At 41.4% G+C, this 20754-nt stretch overlaps 2 protein-coding genes across 2 annotated transcripts in view; both read left to right on the forward strand.

Annotated features, from left to right (window-relative positions):
- Nucleotides 1-10930, forward strand: part of RLF (rearranged L-myc fusion) — an 81790-nt gene extending 70860 nt beyond the window's left edge. Inside the window, exons 7-8 of the mRNA XM_025365117.1 lie at nucleotides 1223-1364; nucleotides 5806-10930. Coding sequence (XP_025220902.1) covers nucleotides 1223-1364; nucleotides 5806-10461 — 4798 coding nt within the window. The 3' untranslated portion in view covers nucleotides 10462-10930. The remainder of the gene's footprint in view (nucleotides 1-1222; nucleotides 1365-5805) is intronic.
- Nucleotides 10931-17828: 6898 nt separating this feature from the next.
- Nucleotides 17829-20754, forward strand: part of TMCO2 (transmembrane and coiled-coil domains 2) — a 4204-nt gene continuing 1278 nt past the window's right edge. Inside the window, exon 1 of the mRNA XM_025353921.1 lies at nucleotides 17829-18151. Coding sequence (XP_025209706.1) covers nucleotides 17921-18151 — 231 coding nt within the window. The 5' untranslated portion in view covers nucleotides 17829-17920. The remainder of the gene's footprint in view (nucleotides 18152-20754) is intronic.

The raw sequence follows: 20754 nt of genomic DNA on the forward strand, positions 1-20754 counted from the left end.
CAAAAAAAAAAAAAAAAAAAAAAAGAAAGAAAATAATACAGATTTTTAAATGAAAATTATTGGTATCCATTGATTTACTTAAAAGAGCCACATTTTTTAAGTGATAGCATTCTTTTTAGTTTAGGTGTGTTTTTTTTGTTTTTTTTTTGTTTTTCTTTTGAGACGGAGTCTTGCTCTGTTGCCTAGGCTGGAGTGCATTGGCACTATCTTGGCTCACTGCAACCTCCACCTCCTGGGTTTGAGCGATTCTCCTGTTCTCAGCCTCCCAAATAGCTGGGATTACAGGCGTCCACCACCACGCTCAGCTAAGTTTTATATTTTTAGTAGAGAGGAGGTTTCACCATGTTGGCCAGCCCGGTTTCGAACTCCTTACCTCAAGTGATCTGTCCCCCTTCACCTCCCAAAATGTTAGGATTACAGGTGTGAGCCACCTGCCATGCCTAGCCTCTTTTAGTTTTGCTATTAGAAGTGATAACATTCTTTTTAGTTTCACTATTAGCTTTCCTTGCATTCACATTTTACATTCTCATTAGCATTTCTATCCTTGGCATTTTTGAGTTTCTAATGCTTTTTTGCTTGAGTGTTTTATTCATTAAATGTTTTTGTTTAATTTATTATTTTCAAGCTTTCCTTTTGTTTCCATGATAAATCTTTGTGAGATTCCTGTATTTTAGCCATTTCCAAAAAGTGCCATTTTACTTATTTCACTGGAAGTATTTAAACATTCCAAACTACAGGCTCTAAGTAGCATCCTGATATTTTAGATCTGGAAAGGGCCCTTAAGATCACTGTGTAGAAGTGTACAATTAGAGTATCCATTTGCTGTATATATATTTCGTTGTTAGTTTAGTGATGTCTGATTATCTCTGCCCATTAGGACAGGGCTTAATTCAATCAGTATAATAATTATCAGTGTGAAGGATAAAACCTTTTAGAACAACATGGGATCTAAATAAGTTTTTTTAAAATGTCACCGTAAAGGAAGTAGTGTTTTGTTTTTATTTTTCCCCCCAAACACAAGAGAAGTCAGGGAATCATTATGGAGGATTCTTAACATTTTTACCAGTTTGGGAGAAAGCAGTGGTGAATATAGATAGTTTTTAATCTAGTTTTTGTTTTCTCTACTGTCAGCTTTCTACAGATCAAAAAATTGGGTTGCCGGGGGCAGGGCAGCAAATACCAGTTACTTTAAATGTTTTACCATGATCTTCTTTTTTTATAGGGAACTGACTCTCTTTTGGAGTAAACTGCAAAGAAGAATTGACCCTTCTTTAGATACTTTTTTGGAGCGCTGTCGTCAGTTTGGTGTCATAGCTAAAACGCAGCAGCATTTATTTTGCCTCATTAGAGTTATACAAACTGAAGTGAGTACTTTATGCCTTCTCTGCTAACTGTAGCTGGAGGAAAGAAATGAGTGAGAAGATAATGTCTCAGGAAATTCCCTTTAGATAAAGGAAGATAAGAAATAATGAGTTTTAATAAGATTAATGGAATTGACCACATCTGACTGCTTCTCCAGATTGACTTCCTATAATTAATCAGAAACAAATTGATGGCCAAACAAGTTAGGTGATAATTATTTCTAATTACTGTGAATGAAGTTGTGTCTCCTGTCACATTAAGAACATTTTAAGAGGCCAGGCACAGTGACTCAAGCCTGTAATCCCAGCACTTTGGGAGGCCGAGGCGGGTGGATCACTTGAGCTCAGGAGTTCGAGACCAGCCTGGCCAACCTGGTGAAACCCTGTCTCTACTAAAAATACAGAAATTAGCCGGGCATGGTGGCGGGCGCCTGTAATCCCAGCTACTTTGGAGGCTGAGGCAGGAGAATCGCTTGAACGGGGAAGGCGGAGGTTGTGGTGAGCTAAGATTGCACCACTGCACTCTAGCCTAGGCGACAGAGTGAGACTTGGTCTTTAAAAAAAAAAAAAAAAGAACATTTCAAGGTAACTATAGAACTTGCCCGTTTAAACAATTACTTCATAATTGGCCATTAGAACATTTTGTTTTGTTTAAATCTTTAATAAAGGTACTAATTTTCTATTGTTGAATAACATATCACAAAAATGAATATTAAAACAATGTCCATTTTTATTAGTTCAGTTTTATAAATCAGAAATCCAGCACAATGTGGCAGGATTCTCTTCTAAGACTATCACATTGGCTAAAATGTAGTTGGCTAGGCTAAGTTCTTATCAGAAGCTCTGTGGAAAATCCACTTCAAAGCTTGTTCTTATCATTGACAGATTTCAGTTCCCGTGATTGTAGGACTAAGGTTTCTGTTTTCTGGCTGGCTGCCAGTCAGGGTCTGTTCTCAGGTCCTAGAAAGCTACACTCAGTCTTTGCGTCTATTTTCAAGCAGCAAGGGTGCAACAAGTTGGTGCTTGAAACCTGACATCCTCCATCTCTGACTTTAGTTTTCAGTTTTTGGTTAAGACAGGTCTCACTCTGTCACCCAGGCGTAGTGCAGTGGTGTGATCATAGCTCATTACAACCTCAAACTCCTTGACTCAAGCAGTTCTCCCGTCTCAGCCTCCAGAGTAGCTGAGACTACAGGCGTATAGTTTTTTTCTTTTTTGGTGGGGAGCAGGGGCAGTAGATACAGGGTCTTGCTTTGTTGCCCAGACTGATTCTCAACTCCTGGCCTCAAGCAATTCTCCCACCTCAGCCTTCCAAAGTGCTGGGATTATAGGTGTAAGCTGCCACACCTGTCCGCTTGAACCTGGGAGGCAGAGGTTGCAATGAGCCGAGATCACACCATTGCACTGCAGCCTGGGCGACAGAGTGAGACTCTGTCTCAAAAAAAAAAAAAGAAGCAAAGGTTAAATGACTTGGCTACATCCTATGTGCGCTTTCATCAATATGCCAAGTCACTCTTGATCCCTCACCTTCCTAGTTTAAGACCCACCAATTTCTTCAAAATTCAACTCCACATTCCATATCTTGATTCAAATTTATTCACTACTCCTTTTAGTAACTTTTTGGCCTATCTGTTCAGAATATATAATGGTATTTCTGGTTACTTTTCTTTGAAAAGTGTTGTTAGTGATTTTTCAAATGTTACCATCCCAACCAGATTAGGCTGTTGAAGAAAGAATGGCCATTCTTTGCTGTCCACCTCACAGTCTTCCAAAAGGAGTTAATAACTTGTGGAGAAACTGAATTATTTTAAAATTTGGCTGACTTTCCCCAAGTCCTCTCTGCTCTTACTTAACAAATGATAAACTTATATCACAGCATCCTAATAAGAGACCCATGGTCTAGTCCTGTGGAGCCACTGAAGCAACATGGCCTGTTTACTTGGACTACATTCCAAATGAGAGGGAGAAACTTCTATATTCTTTTGGCCACTACTGTTGTGGGATGTCTGCCATTCATAACAGAACCAGATCCTAGCTGATACAGGCTAAGTAATGCCTCTCTTTCAAAAAAGCTAGTCTCAGCTCGTCTGAAAGGTAGAGAGTTATCTCAATTGATTGTTCACAGTCAGTTACAGACTGAACTCTGTTCTACTCTTTCTCCCCTTCTCACTATTACACTTGACTAGTTTTAAAGGAAAAAAATGTTGGAGTCTCGGTTTGCAAGGGCTTCTACACTCACTCACTCCCTTTCCACCTACTAGTCCACATCTCTTCTACTCTTCAGGCCAAATTTTTATTTTATTTATTTTATTATTTTATTTTTTTGTTTTTTTTGGAGACGAAGTCTCACTCTATTGCCCAGGCTGGCATGCAGTGGCATGATCTTGGTTCACTGCAACCTCCGCTTCCCAGGCTCAAGGGATTCTCAATGCCTCAGCCTCCTGAGTAGCTGGGACTTTGGGCCTGCATCACCATGCGTGGCTAATTTTTTGTATTTTTATTAGAGATGGGGTTTTGCCATGTTGGCCATGGTGGTCTTAAAACTCCATGCCTCAAGTGATGTGCCTAGCTCGGTCTCCCAAAGTGCTGGGATTACAGGTGTGAACCACCATGCCTGGCCTAAATGCTTTTAAGTCCTTGCTCGTCTGCTCACTAGTTGATGACACTGGGCAACTTAACCTCCTGAGTGTTGGGGATTTTTTGTCTATAAAATGAGGATATGTGCAAAAAAGTTTATTTCAAATAAGTGCCTAGGTTGTAGTAGGGGTTCTGTAAATCAATGACAGTGATTTCTTTGTGTTCCCAGCATTTAGAATGAATGATGCCCAACACAGAATTAAATGCCTGGCAAATTGTTGACTGATTTAAACAGTGGAATTTACTCCGTTATTTTACATCGTATTCTGTTGAACAGTTACAATGTGCTAGCGTTACTATTTCATCTTTATAACCTTAGAAGGAGGAAAATCTAGTATTACCATTACTGTTATCATTTTACCAATAAGGAAACTGAAGTTAGAGGTTGAGAACCTGTCACTTGTTGTGAAGCTGGGGTTCAAAGGCAGTCAAAGTCTGATTCTAAAGTCTCTGCTCTTAGCAGTGTGTTTTAAGCCACTCAGACATATCTTGCTTTTCTTTTTTCATGTCATTTTTGCATTTCAGCCTCTCAGATAAAAAGAGTTATCTTGTATGTACCAAGCTTTTATCACATATGACCAGGTCGTCCTAATTTTAAACTAGTTTCTGAGAACCTGCTGCCGTAGCAAGATTTTCTGATTTTTCTCCCTGGAAAGCTGAGATTCAGTACACCTGTGATGGTGACTATAAATTACTAAATTCTTTCAGGAGGAAATGGAGAGGATCATTTATTTTATCTTTGAAGTTTTGAAAAATCCAAGTGTTCATGATACAGAGATTTTTTTTTTTTTTTTTGAGACTGAGTCTCGCTCTGTCGCCCAGGCTGGAGTGCAGTGGCCGGATCTCAGCTCACTGCAAGCTGCACCTCCTGGGTTTACGCCATTCTCCTGCCTCAGCCTCCCGAGTAGCTGGGACTACATGCGGCCGCCACCTTGCCCATCTAGTTTTTTGTATTTTTTTAGTAGAGATGGGGTTTCACCGTGTTAGCCAGGATAGTCTTGATCTCCTGACCTCGTGATCCGCCCGTCTCGGCCTCCCAAAGTGCTGGGATTACAGGCTTGAGCCACCGCACCCGGCTTTTTTTTTTTTTTTTGAGACAGAGTTTCGCTCTTGTTGCCCAGGCTGGAGTGCAATGGCGTGATCTCAGTGCATTGCAACCTCCACCTCCCGGATTCTTTGAACCTCAGCCTCCCGAGTCACTGGGATTACAGGCATGCACCACCACACCTGGCTAATTTTGTACTTTTTGCAGAGACGGGGTTTCTCCATGTTGGTCAGGCTGGTCTCGAACTCCTGAACTCAGGTGATAATGCCTGCCTCGGCCTCCCAAAGTGCTGGGGTTATAGGCATGAGCCACTGCGCCTGGCCACAGAGAATTTCTTAAATTGAATTTAATCTTAGATTCACATCTATACCTGTGTTTCCTGTTGCTGTCTTTTTAAACACTGCCCCTCTACTCAACATCATTCTATTTTGAATCCTCCAGTGACCTTACTTATCCTGAATTTCTTTGGATTCACATGCATTTATTGTTTATGCATTCGGGGTACAGATAAATTCCTTGAAAGTAAGGAACTGCTTTAATACACAGTGCCTAGTAAATGTACATTGTTCATAGTTGTAGCATCTAATTCAGTTCTTTGCATGTTGAGACAAGAAATATCTAAATGTCTTTCATGAAGAAAGATTTAAGATAAAATTTAGGAACTCAAAGTTTTTACAACCTAAAATTCTGTATCAGTGAACGTTATATACTCTTTCTGTATGCAAAAAAAAAAAAAGTTTTTTTATCCTGTTTTACTTACAGGCACAAGATGCTGGTCTTGGGGTGTCAATTTTACTGTGTGTCAGAGCTCTTCAACTCAGATCAAGTGAAGATGAGGAAATGAAGGCATCAGTTTGTAAAACAATTGCCTGTCTTTTACCAGAAGATTTAGAAGTTAGACGAGCCTGTCAGCTTACAGAATTCTTAATTGAACCCAGTTTGGATGGATTTAATATGTTAGAAGAACTGTATTTGCAACCAGATCAAAAATTTGATGAAGAAAATGCACCGGTTCCAAATTCTCTTCGATGTGAGCTCTTACTAGCTTTAAAAGCCCACTGGCCTTTTGATCCTGAGTTTTGGGACTGGAAAACTTTAAAACGACACTGCCACCAACTTTTAGGACAAGAAGCCTCAGATTCTGATGATGATTTAAGTGGCTATGAAATGTCCATTAATGACACAGATGTTTTAGAGTCATTTCTCAGTGACTATGATGAGGGTAAAGAAGATAAACAATATAGAAGAAGAGATTTGACAGATCAGCATAAGGAGAAAAGAGACAAAAAACCCATTGGCTCTTCTGAAAGATATCAGAGGTGGCTTCAGTATAAGTTTTTCTGTTTGTTATGTAAGCGGGAATGTATAGAGGCTAGAATTCTTCATCATTCTAAGATGCATATGGAAGATGGAATTTACACCTGTCCAGTTTGTATTAAAAAATTTAAGAGAAAAGAAATGTTTGTTCCTCATGTGATGGAGCATGTTAAAATGCCACCAAGCAGAAGGGACCGCTCTAAAAAGAAATTACTGTTGAAAGGCTCTCAAAAGGGTATTTGTCCCAAGAGCCCCTCTGCAATCCCAGAGCAAAACCATTCATTGAATGAACAAGCCAAAGGAGAGTCTCATGAATATGTCACATTCAGCAAATTAGAAGATTGCCACCTGCAAGACAGAGATTTGTATCCATGTCCTGGTACAGACTGTTCCCGTGTGTTTAAGCAATTTAAATACTTAAGTGTGCATCTTAAAGCTGAACACCAAAATAATGATGAAAATGCCAAGCACTACTTGGATATGAAAAATAGAAGAGAGAAGTGTACTTACTGTCGACGACATTTTATGTCTGCTTTTCACCTTCGGGAGCATGAACAAGTGCATTGTGGGCCTCAACCTTATATGTGTGTATCTATAGATTGCTATGCTAGGTTTGGATCAGTAAATGAACTACTTAACCATAAACAAAAGCATGATGATCTGCGTTATAAATGTGAATTAAATGGCTGTAATATTGTTTTCAGTGACTTGGGACAGCTTTACCACCATGAAGCACAACACTTTAGGGATGCATCTTACACATGCAACTTTCTTGGCTGTAAAAAGTTCTATTACTCCAAAATTGAATACCAGAATCACCTCTCAATGCATAATGTTGAAAATTCAAATGGTGACATAAAGAAATCAGTGAAACTTGAGGAGTCTGCAACAGGTGAAAAACAAGATTGTGTTAATCAGCCCCATCTACTTAACCAAACTGATAAATCACATTTACCTGAAGATCTTTTCTGTGCAGAATCAGCTAATTCTCAAATAGATACAGAAACTGCAGAAAACCTGAAAGAAAACAGTGACAGTAATTCTAGTGATCAGTTAAGTCATAGCTCTTCAGCTTCAATGAATGAAGAGTTAATTGACACGCTAGATCACTCTGAAACCATGCAGGATATATTGTTATCTAATGAGAAAGTCTTTGGGCCCTCCAGTTTAAAAGAAAAATGTTCCAGTATGGCAGTTTGTTTTGACGGGACTAAGTTTACCTGTGGTTTTGATGGCTGTGGTTCCACATACAAAAATGCAAGAGGAATGCAGAAACATTTACGGAAGGTTCATCCATACCATTTCAAGCCCAAAAAGATAAAGACGAAAGATCTGTTTCCCTCTTTGGGTAATGAACATAATCAGACAACGGAAAAGTTGGATGCAGAACCTAAACCCAGCTCAGATACAAACAGTGACTCCCCAGATGAAGGTCTAGATCACAATATTCACATTAAATGTAAACGAGAACATCAAGGTTACTCCTCAGAATCCTCCATTTGTGCTTCTAAAAGGCCCTGTACAGAGGATACCATGTTGGAACTTCTGTTACGCTTGAAACATTTAAGCTTGAAAAACTCAATAACACATGGCTCTTTCTCAGGGTCATTGCAGGCGTACCCATCCAGTGGTGCTAAGTCTCTTCAATCAGTTTCATCTATCTCAGACCTTAATTTTCAGAATCAAGATGAAAATATGCCAAGTCAGTACCTTGCACAGTTGGCGGCTAAGCCGTTTTTCTGTGAGCTTCAAGGATGCAAATATGAATTTGTGACCAGAGAGGCTCTGTTAATGCATTATCTTAAAAAGCATAATTATTCAAAAGAAAAAGTCCTTCAGTTAACCATGTTCCAACATCGGTATTCCCCATTTCAATGTCATATTTGCCAAAGGTCATTTACAAGAAAAACACACCTTAGGATTCATTATAAAAATAAACATCAAATTGGCAGTGACAGAGCAACTCACAAACTATTAGATAATGAAAAGTGTGATCATGAAGGCCCATGTTCAGTAGATAGGTTGAAAGGTGATTGTTCTGCAGAACTTGGAGGTGATCCCAACAGTAACTCTGAGAAACCACACTGTCATCCTAAGAAGGATGAATGCAGTTCTGAAACAGATTTGGAATCATCTTGTGAAGAAACAGAAAGTAAAACATCTGACATTTCATCACCAATAGGCAGCCATAGAGAAGAACAAGAAGGAAGAGAGGGCAGAGGTAGCAGGCGAACTGTTGCTAAAGGAAATCTGTGTTATATTTTGAATAAATACCACAAACCATTCCATTGTATCCATAAAACTTGCAACTCCTCATTCACCAATCTAAAAGGCTTAATTCGCCATTACAGAACTGTACATCAGTACAACAAAGAACAGTTATGTTTAGAGAAAGACAAAGCAAGAACCAAAAGGGAACTTGTCAAATGTAAGAAGATATTTGCTTGCAAATATAAGGAATGTAATAAACGCTTCCTGTGTTCCAAAGCTCTTGCTAAGCACTGTAGTGACTCTCATAACCTAGACCATACTGAAGAGCCTAAAGTACTTTCTGAAGCTGAATCTGCAGCAAGGTTTTCTTGTAACCAGCCTCAGTGCCCTGCTGTTTTTTATACATTCAACAAGTTGAAGCACCACTTGATGGAACAGCATAATATTGAAGGGGAAATACATTCAGATTATGAAATTCATTGTGATCTTAATGGCTGTGGCCAGATTTTCACCCATCGCAGTAATTACTCGCAACATGTATATTACCGACATAAAGATTATTATGATGATTTGTTTAGAAGCCAGAAAGTAGCAAATGAGAGACTACTAAGGAGTGAAAAGGTATGTCAAACAGCTGACACTCAGGGGCATGAATATCAGACCACCAGGAGATCATTTAATGCTAAAGCTAAAAAATGTGGCTTAATCAAAGAAAAGAAAGCCCCAATAAGTTTTAAAACCAGAGCTGAGGCCCTCCATATGTGTGTAGAGCACTCTGAGCACACACAGTACCCCTGCATGGTTCAAGGATGCTTATCTGTGGTGAAGTTGGAGAGCAGCATTGTGAGGCATTACAAACGCACTCATCAGATGAGTAGTGCCTATTTAGAGCAACAGATGGAGAACCTTGTTGTTTGCGTTAAGTACGGTACCAAAATTAAGGAGGAACCCCCTTCTGAAGCAGATACCTGTATAAAGAAAGAAGAAAATAGAAGCTGTGAATCAGAGCACACAGAACACAGCCATTCCCCGGGTGGCAGTAGTGCACCCATCCAGAACACTGATTCCTGTCATTCAAGTGAAAGGGATGGAGGTCAGAAAGGGTGCATAGAAAGCAGCTCAGTATTTGATGCAGATACTCTGCTTTACAGGGGAACTTTGAAATGTAACCATAGTTCAGAAACCACTTCCCTGGAACAGTGTAATATAGTTCAGCCTCCTCCTCCTTGTAAAATAGAAAATTCCATACCTAATCCCAATGGGACTGAAAGTGGGACTTATTTCACAAGTTTCCAGCTGCCTTTACCAAGGATCAAAGAATCAGAAACTAGGCAGCATGGTTCAGGGCAAGAAAACACTGTAAAAAATCCAACCCACGTCCCAAAAGAGAATTTTAGAAAACATTCACAGCCCCGGTCATTTGATTTGAAGACCTACAAACCTATGGGATTTGAATCTTCGTTTCTGAAATTTATTCAGGAAAGTGAAGAGAAAGAAGATGATTTTGATGATTGGGAGCCTTCAGAGCACTTAACATTAAGTAATTCTTCACAGCCCAGTAATGATTTAACGGGAAACGTTGTGGCAAATAATATGGTGAATGACAATGAACCTGAAGTTGACATACCTCATTCTTCCAGTGACTCTACAATTCATGAGAACCTGACTGCAATCCCACCTTTAATAGTAGCTGAAACAACAACAGTTCCTTCCTTGGAAAACCTGAGGGTCGTATTGGACAAAGCATTAACAGACTGTGGAGAGCTTGCCTTAAAACAGCTTCATTATCTTCGCCCAGTGGTGGTTCTTGAAAGATCTAAGTTTTCCACACCAATTTTAGACTTATTTCCAACAAAAAAGACAGATGAGCTTTGTGTAGGAAGTTCATAAGTAGCAGTTTTGTTTTTGTAACAGACTGGCTCCAACACTGCAACATGGGGACATTTGCCAACTCGAACAAAGGCTGAGAAGCAGCCACACCGTTGTTTAGGTAGAATAGGCTGTGTATTTACATGAATGTATAATATCTATGTCAGCAGTATTGGCTGAATCCATTAGCTCTCCAGTTGGTTTAATGATTGGGTTTTTTTGTTTATTAAAAAAAAAAAAAAGGAACTGTACTCTTGTTTGGTGCTAATTAATACATCAAAATATACTGGGGCTTCCTTTTTCAAATTAAGTGTGCATGATTGTATATGGAACAAATACTAAGGTCCCAGGGTGGGAGGGTTAGGGAAAGGGATATGGAGTTCTTACTTGACTTGAATGTGCACCTGAGGGTGCTTTGTGTAATATATTGTACACTACAGCATCTTATATTTTTTGAGTTGAGTTTCAATAAATTACAATTTTTCACCCATTTGTTGTTTACTCATAATGAGTTTTCATGCCACGTGTAAACTGAAATTGCACTTGTATTTTCTGAAATATGCCACTCACATTTTACCCCAGTAATTTTTTTATTATTAACTAAATCATTCAGAACAAGGGTTTTTTGTTTGTTTGTTTTTTGTTTTTAAGACGGAGTTTCACTCTTGTTGCTCAAGCTGGAGTGCAATGGTGCAGTCTCGGCTCGCTGCAACCTCCCCCTCCTGGCTTCAAGTTATTCTCCTACCTCGGTCTCCCAAAGTGCTGGGATTACAGGTGTGAGCGACCACGCCCATTCCAGAACAAGGTTCTTTTTATCTTAAAATTTTTGTTTTTGTGGAAGAAGTTTCTGAGATTGAGTAATTAGCTGTGGGAGTGAAGATATCTCCCAGAGGATGTCCAGATGTTGGCCGAGTGGAAAGGAGAGGATATGCCTACCAGAACATGAAGGACATAGCAAATTCAGAGGGCATGTTTCTAGGAAACTACAAATAATTTGATACGCTGGCAATAAAAAGGGAATAAGAGAGTGACATCATTGAAGAGACAGCAGGAACTAAATCATGAACACTAAGGAGTCTGGACTTGAGTCTATAGGCATATATCACTGGAAGTGTGGAGTGCTCACTTGATTTGAGGAGCTGAAATTGGAAACAGTAGACTTGAAGTAATTGAGGCAAGCTTGGTGAGTGTATGTACTGATGCAGCAGAGGGCAGAATAGATGAAATTGAGATATTTAAGGAGAGGATTTTGGGGGTTTGGAGAGTCAAGGAAAAGATTTGGTACTGATGCAACCATTTGAGGTAGGTATACAAAGGAGGATTGATTATTTGGGAAGATAATGGAAACCAAGGTGAGTTTGGCTTTTAGATGTGTTGAGTTTTATTAGACTGTGGGACGTCCTTTTAATACGGTTTTATTTCCTGTTCCTTGTGAAGTTTTCAACCACTTTCATTAGCTAGATATGAAGTGACTCAGACAACTAACATCTCTTTATCATCCTTGTGGTTAGAATTTTTTTTTTTTTCCGCAATTGAGTCTTGCTCTGTCGCCCAGGCTGGAGTATAGTGGCGCGATCTCGGCTCACTGCAACCTCCGCCCCTCTAGGTTTAAGCAATTCTCTGCCTCAGCCTCCGGAGTAGCTGGGATTACAGGTGTGTGCCACCACGCCTGGCTAATTTTTTGTGTTTTTAGTAGAAACAGGGTTTCGCCATCTTGGCCAGGCTGGTCTTGAACTCCTGACCTCGTGATCCACCCGCCTCGGCCTCCCAAAGTGCTGGGATTACAGGCTTGAGCCACTGTGCCCAGCCTATTGTGGTTAGATTTTCAAGACCTTTTCTCTGACCCTTAAACCTTATTTTCTTGTTTTGTTAGCTCTTCAGGAATTTCATTCTGTCACCTCACCCTGAGTCTAAAGCACCCCCATAACCAAGTCATTTCTTGTCTCAGCTCCCAATAGGTATCAGAGGATTCTGAGAAATCGGAATGATCTGAGTAAGACTGTTGAAAGAAGTGGCAGAAATGAGGATCTTAGAGACTGAGACCACTATTGTTTCTTTGGAATCCAGCTAATTCTTCAGCGACTTGATTTCCTCACTTACGAAGGGAGGGGGTATAGGTGAAAGGTCCCTTTTTGTGATTTGAGCATGAGAAGCACCTGTAGGCCTAGTAAAAATTCCTCATACTAGAGAGATGGTTAGCCCAGAATAAGAAAAAGCTACTAATTTATCTAAGACTGAACTATATCCATTCAACCACAAAAAACTTGTAGCCCCTGGAAGGACCAAGTGAGGCCATTCACAGTGAAACTAAACCCAGATTTTAAGAGCCCAATTAGGCCGGGCGCGGTGGCTTACGCCTGTAATCCCAGCACTTTGGGAGGCTGAGGTGGGAAGATCATGAGGTCGGGAGGTCAAGAGCAAACTGGCTAACACGGTGAAACCCCGTCTCTACCGAAAATACAAAACATTAGCTGGGCATGATGGTACACGCCTGTAGTCTCAGCTACTTGGGAGGCTGAGGCAGGAGAATCGCTTGAACCCGTGAGGTGGATGCTGCAGTGAGCCGAGATCACACCACTGCACTTTAGCCTGGGTGACGGAGCGAGACTGTCTCAAAAATAAATAGTTCAAGTACAAGCCTAAGTAATTGATCCTAAGATCACTGTCTATCCCAGTTAGAGCAGCTTGCATCATTTGATCTGTATTAAATACTTTTGGCTGGGTGTGGTGGCTCGCACCTGTAATCCTGGCACTTTGGGAGGCCGAGGCGGGTAGGTCACCTGAGGTCAGGAGTTTGAGACCAGCCTGACCAACATGGAGAAACCCCATCTCTACTAAAAATACAAAAAATAGCTAGGTGTGGTGGCAGATGCCTGTAATCCCAGCTACTCAGGAGGCTGAGGCAGGAGAATCGCTTGGACCCTGGAGGTGGAAGTTGCAGTGAACTGAGATAGTGCCATTGCACTCCAGTCTGGGCAACTGAGCGAGACTCCGTTTCAAAAAAAAAGACTTTTATGTTTAAACCAGCATGAATGACTATATGATAATACAGGGCAAAGGGTTATTTTTTTTTTAGCTTGTAGTAATCATTTTAACTTGATATCTCTGGAATTTGTCCCAACCCTGGCACAGACCTGAAAGCACTGACTTTGTTTTCAAAGCTTTTTCAATTCAAGAGTGCCTCCAAATGGTGAGTAGGAATGAAGACTTCCAGACGCTTCTGTTCTTGCCTTTACCCAGAATTCTCTTGCTTCAGTGTTTTTCCCATTTTCATGAGCCCATGTATGAAAAAGGGTAAGGAACTGTGGAGAAGAAAGTCTTTTATTAGCCTTCCTCGGGGTATTCCATGCTCAATCTATCCTTTCTCAGTCCCAAATGGCCTACTGAGCTGAACTGCCTAAGACATAGTCATTCACCAAATATTTAAGTACACATATTTAAAAAGATACAATTCCAGGTGCAATGGGAGATGAGGAAAAAAAGTAAAGTTGTCAGGGCCATCAAGAAGCTTTCACAAGGTGAAGGGAGGGCTGGAGTTTCTCATAACATTGTTACTTAAAGTGTGGTAGTGGGCCAGCAGTATGGGCATCACCTAGGATATTGTTATTAAAAATGCATAATTCCAGGCCCTACTCTAGACCTACTGGACCCAAATGTGCATGTTAGTAAGATCTCCAGGTGATTCTTAGGCACAGAAAAGTTCTAGAAGCACTGGCCTGGAAGTGGGAAGTACTGTGAGAATTCAGGGTAGTTATGCTTTTTCGCATTTTACATAAAATTATCTTGTTGAATTTTCATAATCCAATGAAGTAGGTGCTGTTATTATCCTTATTTGACAAAGTACTTGAGATGAAGCATCTTGCCTGGCTGGCACAAATAGAGATGGAGCCCAGTTTCCAATCTCTTCTGACTGGAAGAATGTCAGAGAGGGACATTTAGTATAAAGGAATAACAGATGGAAAGTTGCAGGTGGTATTTGAAGTACCAAAAATACCACAGTTCTGTAATGTGAGTGTTTGTGAAGGTGAATAGTGGGAAATACAATTTGAAGTGTAGGTGAAAGCCAGGTTATTCAACTCAAACTCCACAGTCATGGTGTTGACATTTCTTCATTTTTGAATATAGAGATGGGAAACTGGTGCATATTTTTTTCTGTGAATAACATGAAAACTACAAAAAAGGCAAGTTTTCTGAAAGAAACTTTTACTTACTCGTTTTTGCTATTTTTTGAGACGAGATCTCATTAGGTTGCCCAGGCTGATCTTGAACTCCTGAGCCCAAGCAGTTCTCCCACCCCAGCCTCCCAAAGTGCTGGAATTGCAAGCATGAACCACTGCACCTGGCCAGAAACTTCTAAAACTCAGAAACTTTGCTCCTCCTCACCTCCTACCCCAAGGTAAACTGTGATACCTCCTGGCTTTATACTACTGATTTTATACCCTATTATGTAGAACTGTGTCTAGAAAGAGTGGCCTATCCCTCTGTGACCTTGGTCTATTCCTGCAGGAGTGGTTTCTGTGACAGACTGCATTTGGAGGTTTGATTCACTCTGGGGAAGGTAACCAGGATAGGCAAGAGATTTAAAAATCTGTCAACATGTATTTGGCAGGTATAGCCTGAAAAAAAAAAAGACCAGAGGCATAGGAAAGCTATCTAAATGGTTAAGAAGCCAAATATTTAGAAAGCATATACCATCTGCTAGCCCCTGGGTGGTAAGTGTTGAACAAGACTCTTCCCTGCATCATAGAGATTTAAGAATCCAATAGGGTACTGGGTATGGTGACTCATGTCTGTAATCCCAGCACTTTGGGAGGCAGAGGCAGGTGGATATTTGAAGTCAGGAGTTTGAGACCAGCCTGGTCAACATGGTGAAACCCTGTCTCTAGTAAAAATACAAAAATTAGCTGGGCCATGGTGGCGTGCGCGCCTGTAATCCCAGCTACTAGGGAGGCTGAGGCAGGAGAACTGCTTGAATCCAGGAAGCAGAGGTTGCAGTGAGCCGAGATCAGTCCACTGCACTCCAGCGTGGGCAACAGAGTGAGACCCTGTACCCCATCAACCTCCCCCCCTCAAAAAAAAAAAAATCCAATAGGGAAGACAGACATTAAAACAGTACAAATAAGTAAAAGTGCTTTTATTTTTAAACAGGGGGAATGGAGGGGCTTGTGAGAAGTGGACCAAAAAAGGACAGCAAAGGCTTCATTGAGGATAATGTTTAAACTGAAACCTAAAGAATCAATAGAAGTTAGCCAGGCAATAACCTGTAGTGCCAGCTACTCGGGAGGCTGAGGTGGGAGGATCACTTGAGCCCAGGAGTTAGAGGCTGTAGTGTGCAATAATCGCACCTGTGAATAGGCACTGAACTCCAACCTGGGGGAGGAGGGGGAAGCCAGGCAAAGAATGCGAGTAATCGTAATCCAATTATGTGCCAAGGCTTTGTGGTTCAACAGCTTGGTGTGTTGGTGACATTGATAAGACTACTATAGCTGGAGTTGAAAGAACAAATGGCAGAGGAAGAGAAGACTTGGTACGCAAGCAGGGACCAGGCATTTTAGTGCCCTGTTAGCCATGTTACAGATTTTGGATTTTGTTTGAAAGGCAATGAAAAACCTGTAAGAATTTATCAAAGGCTGACTAGGTGCTATTTCTCATGCCTGTAATCCCAGCATTTTAGGAGGGCAAGGTAGGAGGATCACCTGAGATCAGGAATTCGAGACCAGCCTGGCCAACATGGTGAAACCCCGTTTCTACTAAAAATGCAGAGATTAGCCAGGTGTGGCGCGTGCCTAGTCCCAGCCACTCAAGAGGCTGAGGCAGGAGAATAGTTTGAACCCAGGAGGCAGAGGTTGCAGTGAGCCAAGATCGCACCACTGCACTCCAGCTTGGGCAACAGAGCGAGACTCTGTCTCAAAAAAAAAGAATTTATCAAAGGCTTGAAAGTAGGCATTGCATAAGTCAGTAAGTCCTAATAGGGCATGATGCGACTACTGAGTAGAAGTGACTGACAGATGAGTGGGTGGATGCCACTATTAAAGGTGAACTGAAGGCCAGGCATAGTGGTTCATGCCTGTAATCCCAGCACTGTGGGAGGCCGAGGCAGGTGGATCATGCGGTCAGGAGTTCGAGACCAGCCTAATCAACATGGTGAAACCCCATCTCTACTAAAAATTAAAAAATTAGCTGGGCGTGGTGGCGGGTGCCTGTAATCCCAGCTACTAAGGAGGCTGAGCCAGGAGAATCACTTGAACCCAGGAGGCAGAGGTTGCAGTGAGCTGACATTGCGCCACTGCACTCCAGCCCAGGCGACAAGGTGAGACTCCAAGACTCCGTCTCAAAAAAAAAAAAAAAAGCCCTGTTTATATCCTATTTCCTTGCTGGGTGCAGTGGCTCATGCCTGTAATCCCTGCACTTTGGGAGGCTGAGGTGGGTGGATCACTTGAGGTCAGGAGTTCCAGACCAGCCTGGCCAACATGGTGAAACCCCATCTCTACTAAAAATACAACAAATTAGCCAGGCATGGTGGCGCAAGCCTGTAATCCCAGCTACTCAGGAGGCTGAGGCAGGAGAATCGCTTGAACCTAGGAGGCACAGGTTGCAGTGAGCTGACATCATGCCACTGCACTCCAGCTCAAAAAAATAAAAATAAAAAATCCTATCTCCTCACATTTCCATTCAACCTCAATACACCTCAGCTTTTTTTTATTATGTGAAAATAGCTGCAACAGCTGCTGTCCATGTGATGAATTGTTGGAAATGTAGATCTACACTAAATAAGAGAGAAGCCACTAGCCACATGTGGCTATTTAACTTTTTTTTTAGATGGAGTCTCATTCTGTCACCAAGACTGGAGCACAACATCACCTCACTGCAACCTCTGCCTCCCAGGTTTAAGTGATTCTCCTGCTTCAGCCTCCCAAGTAGCTGGGACTACAGGTGTGCACTACCATGTCAGGCTAATTTTTGTATGTTTAGTAGAGACAGGATTTCACCTTGTTGGCCAGGTTGGTCTTGAACTCCTGGGCTCAAGTGATCCACCTGCCTCGGCCTCCCAAAGTGCTGGGATTACAAGCGTGAGCCACCGTGCCTGGCCAAATTTAGTTAAAATGCAAAATTCCATCTCTGCTGCACTATTCACATTTCAGCATTAACTAGTGGTTACCATATTGGACATGGCAGATAAAGAACATTTTCATTATTGCAGAAAGTTGTACTGGACAGCACTTTGCTAGAGCCAGAACTAGCCAAAGATCAGATAAAGTAATATGAATGAACTGAAAACCCAGGCCGGTGCGTGGGTGGTTTTGAGTAAGATTCACTGGTTGGGTGAGTGGGAAGCAAGCTGACCTTTGGAACAGTGACATCACAAAGCACAGCTCACAATGGCTCCAGAACATGTAGGCTGCCAGGCCACTACCCCTAACTGATATCTAGATTCCTGAAGCTTCTGCACATGTAGTTCCTGGAGCTGCTACTTATTAAAATGTCAACATCTTCGTTTTCTAACTGGGACAACCTCTTAGATTCTCTGAGCACAGTATGGAATTGGATACAAGCAAGTTTTTTGGGAGAGACTAGTGCACCTCAGCAAACAAATTTGGGACTATTAGATAATCTTGCTCCGGTTGTGCAAATCATCTTGAGGATTTCTTTCTTGATTTTGTTGGCAATAGGAATATATGCCTTATGGAAACGAAGTATTCGGTCAATTCAGGTTATACTTTTTTGTTACAAACATTTCTATAGTTATAAATTGAAATTTGATTAGTTCTCTCCCATATTGCTGCCACCAGTTTAAAGATCACGCAGATGTACCAAGGCAAACCTTTGTCTCTTAAGTTGGCAGAAAGTAGGTTATCCTTGAAAACCTCCATCAATTAGGCTTTGGGCATAAAAATGCTCTTTCTCACAATGGTCTTTGGCTTGTCTTCTGTAATAAAATAGACCAAATATGTTTGTAACCTGAAAAGACGGCCTTACCCTCAAAATGTTTTGATCATTTATTCATCTTTGAGTTCTACTATGTTTATAGAATAGGCAACAAAGTATAGCTAGGATCATGAGTATGGCCTTTCTTCCTATGCCATTGTTCTGTAACTGATAAGAAGGCATATGTATGAAGTCATCACAATGTGCTCATTATTGTGTTTTAACAAAATAAGGCTCCACAAGTATATAGGAGCTCTTTGGGGAGTAAGAATTTAACTGACTGGGATTGTGAAAGACAGGATTTTACATCTGTGTAGTCATCAGTAATAATAGTTGACATACAATATAGTCGAATGCTTTGAGAATCTCAAAAATTCCATGAAATGGACAGAGGTTATTTTCACATGACAAGTGAAGAAACTGAGGTGCACTGAGGTTTAGTGGGAACTTAGGGTGACAGGCTTTTAAAACGGCTTTCTTAGAGTGGCAAGTTTACTTGATAAATGCAGAGAGAAGTTGTTACTGGATCATTTTTTAGCATTTACTTATTTTCATATGTCACTATTGTTTAGTAATTATGGTCACAGGTCCTTTCTATTTTAAACCATCACAATCCTGCATAGTAGTCAGGGCAGATATTATTTTCTCCATTTTGTAGATGAGAGAACTTGATTATCACCCACCCAGGTTCACATAGTTTGTAAGAGCTGGCAAAATTGGAGTTTGAACTGAATTTTTAGGATTTGAAATTCAGTTCTTCTCCAAAATCTCATTTAATGTAAACCAACTGGCCTAAATCTTGAACAGGAATGTGTGTGTATGTGTGTTTGCGCGTGCGCACGCATATATATGTGTATTGTGAGGATTACAGGAGATATTATATATATAAATCTTTTTTTTTTTTTAGACGGAGTCTCGCTCTGTCGCCCAGGCTGGAGTGCAGTGGCCGGATCTCAGCTCACTGCAAGCTCCGCCTCCCGGGTTTACGCCATTCTCCTGCCTCAGCCTCCCGAGTAGCTAGGACTACAGGCGGCCGCCACCTCGCCCAGCTAGTTTTTTGTATTTTTTAGTAGAGACGGGGTTTCACCATGTTAACCAGGATGGTCTCGATCTCCCGACCTTGTGATCCGCCGTCTCAGCCTCCCAAAGTGCTGGGATTACAGGCTTGAGCCACCGCGCCCGGCCATATATATAAATCTTAGCACATATATGCAATAAGTGGTGCTACGGTGAAACCCCATCTCTACTTAAAATACAAAAATTAGCCGGGCCTGGTGGTGGCACATGCCTGTAGTCCCAGCTACTCAGGAGGCTGAGGCAAGAGAACTGCTTGAACCCGAGAGGTGGAGGTTGCAGTGAGCCAAGATCGCACCACTGTACTCTAGCCTAGGCGACAGAGACTCTGTCTCAAAAAAAAAAAAAAAAAAAAAAAAAGTGGTGCTAGTTGTTATAAGGAACAAGATGATTTTTTTTCTTATCCTAGCAAGAATCTGTCCTATATATATGCATTTATTTTTCATTTATTTATTTTGAGATGAAGTCTCGCTCTTGTCCCCCAGTCTAGAGTGCAATGGCGCGATCTCGGATCACTGCAACCTTTGCCTCCCAGGTTCAAGCAATTTTCCTGCCTCAGCCTCCTGAGTAGCTGGGATTACAGGCGCGTACCACCATGCCCAGCTAATTTTTTGTATTTTAAGTAGAGACCGGGTTTCACCATGTTGGCCAGGCTGGTCTTGAACTCCTGACCTCAGGTGATCCGCCCACGTCGCCCTCGCAAAGTGCTAGGATTACAGGCATGAGTCACCATGCCTGGCATATGCTTTTTTTTTTTTTTTTATTTCTTTTTTATGTTTTAGAGACAGCAGTGTCTTGCTCTGTCACCCAGGCTAGAGTGCAGTGGTGTCATCATAGCTCACTGCAGCCTCAAACTCCTGGTCTCAGGTGATCCTCCTGCCTCAGCCTCCTGAGCAGCTGGAACCATAGGCCTGCACCACCAGGCTTGGCTAATTTTTAAAACTTTTTTGTAAAGACAGGGTCTCGCTACATTTGCTATGTTGCTCAGGCTGGTCTTTAACTCCTGGCCTCAAGCAATCCTCCCATCTCAGCCTCTCAAAGTGCTGGATGCAGTGGTTCACACCTAAAATTTATTTTATATAAATAAAATATATATATAAAATTTGTTTAAGAGACAGGGTCTGGCTATGTTGCCCAGGCTGGAGTGCAGTAGCCATTCACAGGTGCCATCATAGCACACTACTCCTGGGCTCAAGTGATCCTCTCACCTCACCCTTCCTAGTAGCTGGGACTACATGTGTGTGCCATTGTACCCAGATCTCTCCTAGTGTGTGTGTGTGTGTGTGTGTGTGTGTGTGTGTACATATATATATA

The sequence above is a fragment of the Theropithecus gelada genome, chromosome 1, assembly GCF_003255815.1.
Source record: "Theropithecus gelada isolate Dixy chromosome 1, Tgel_1.0, whole genome shotgun sequence".
Classification (NCBI taxonomy): Eukaryota; Metazoa; Chordata; class Mammalia; order Primates; family Cercopithecidae; genus Theropithecus; species Theropithecus gelada.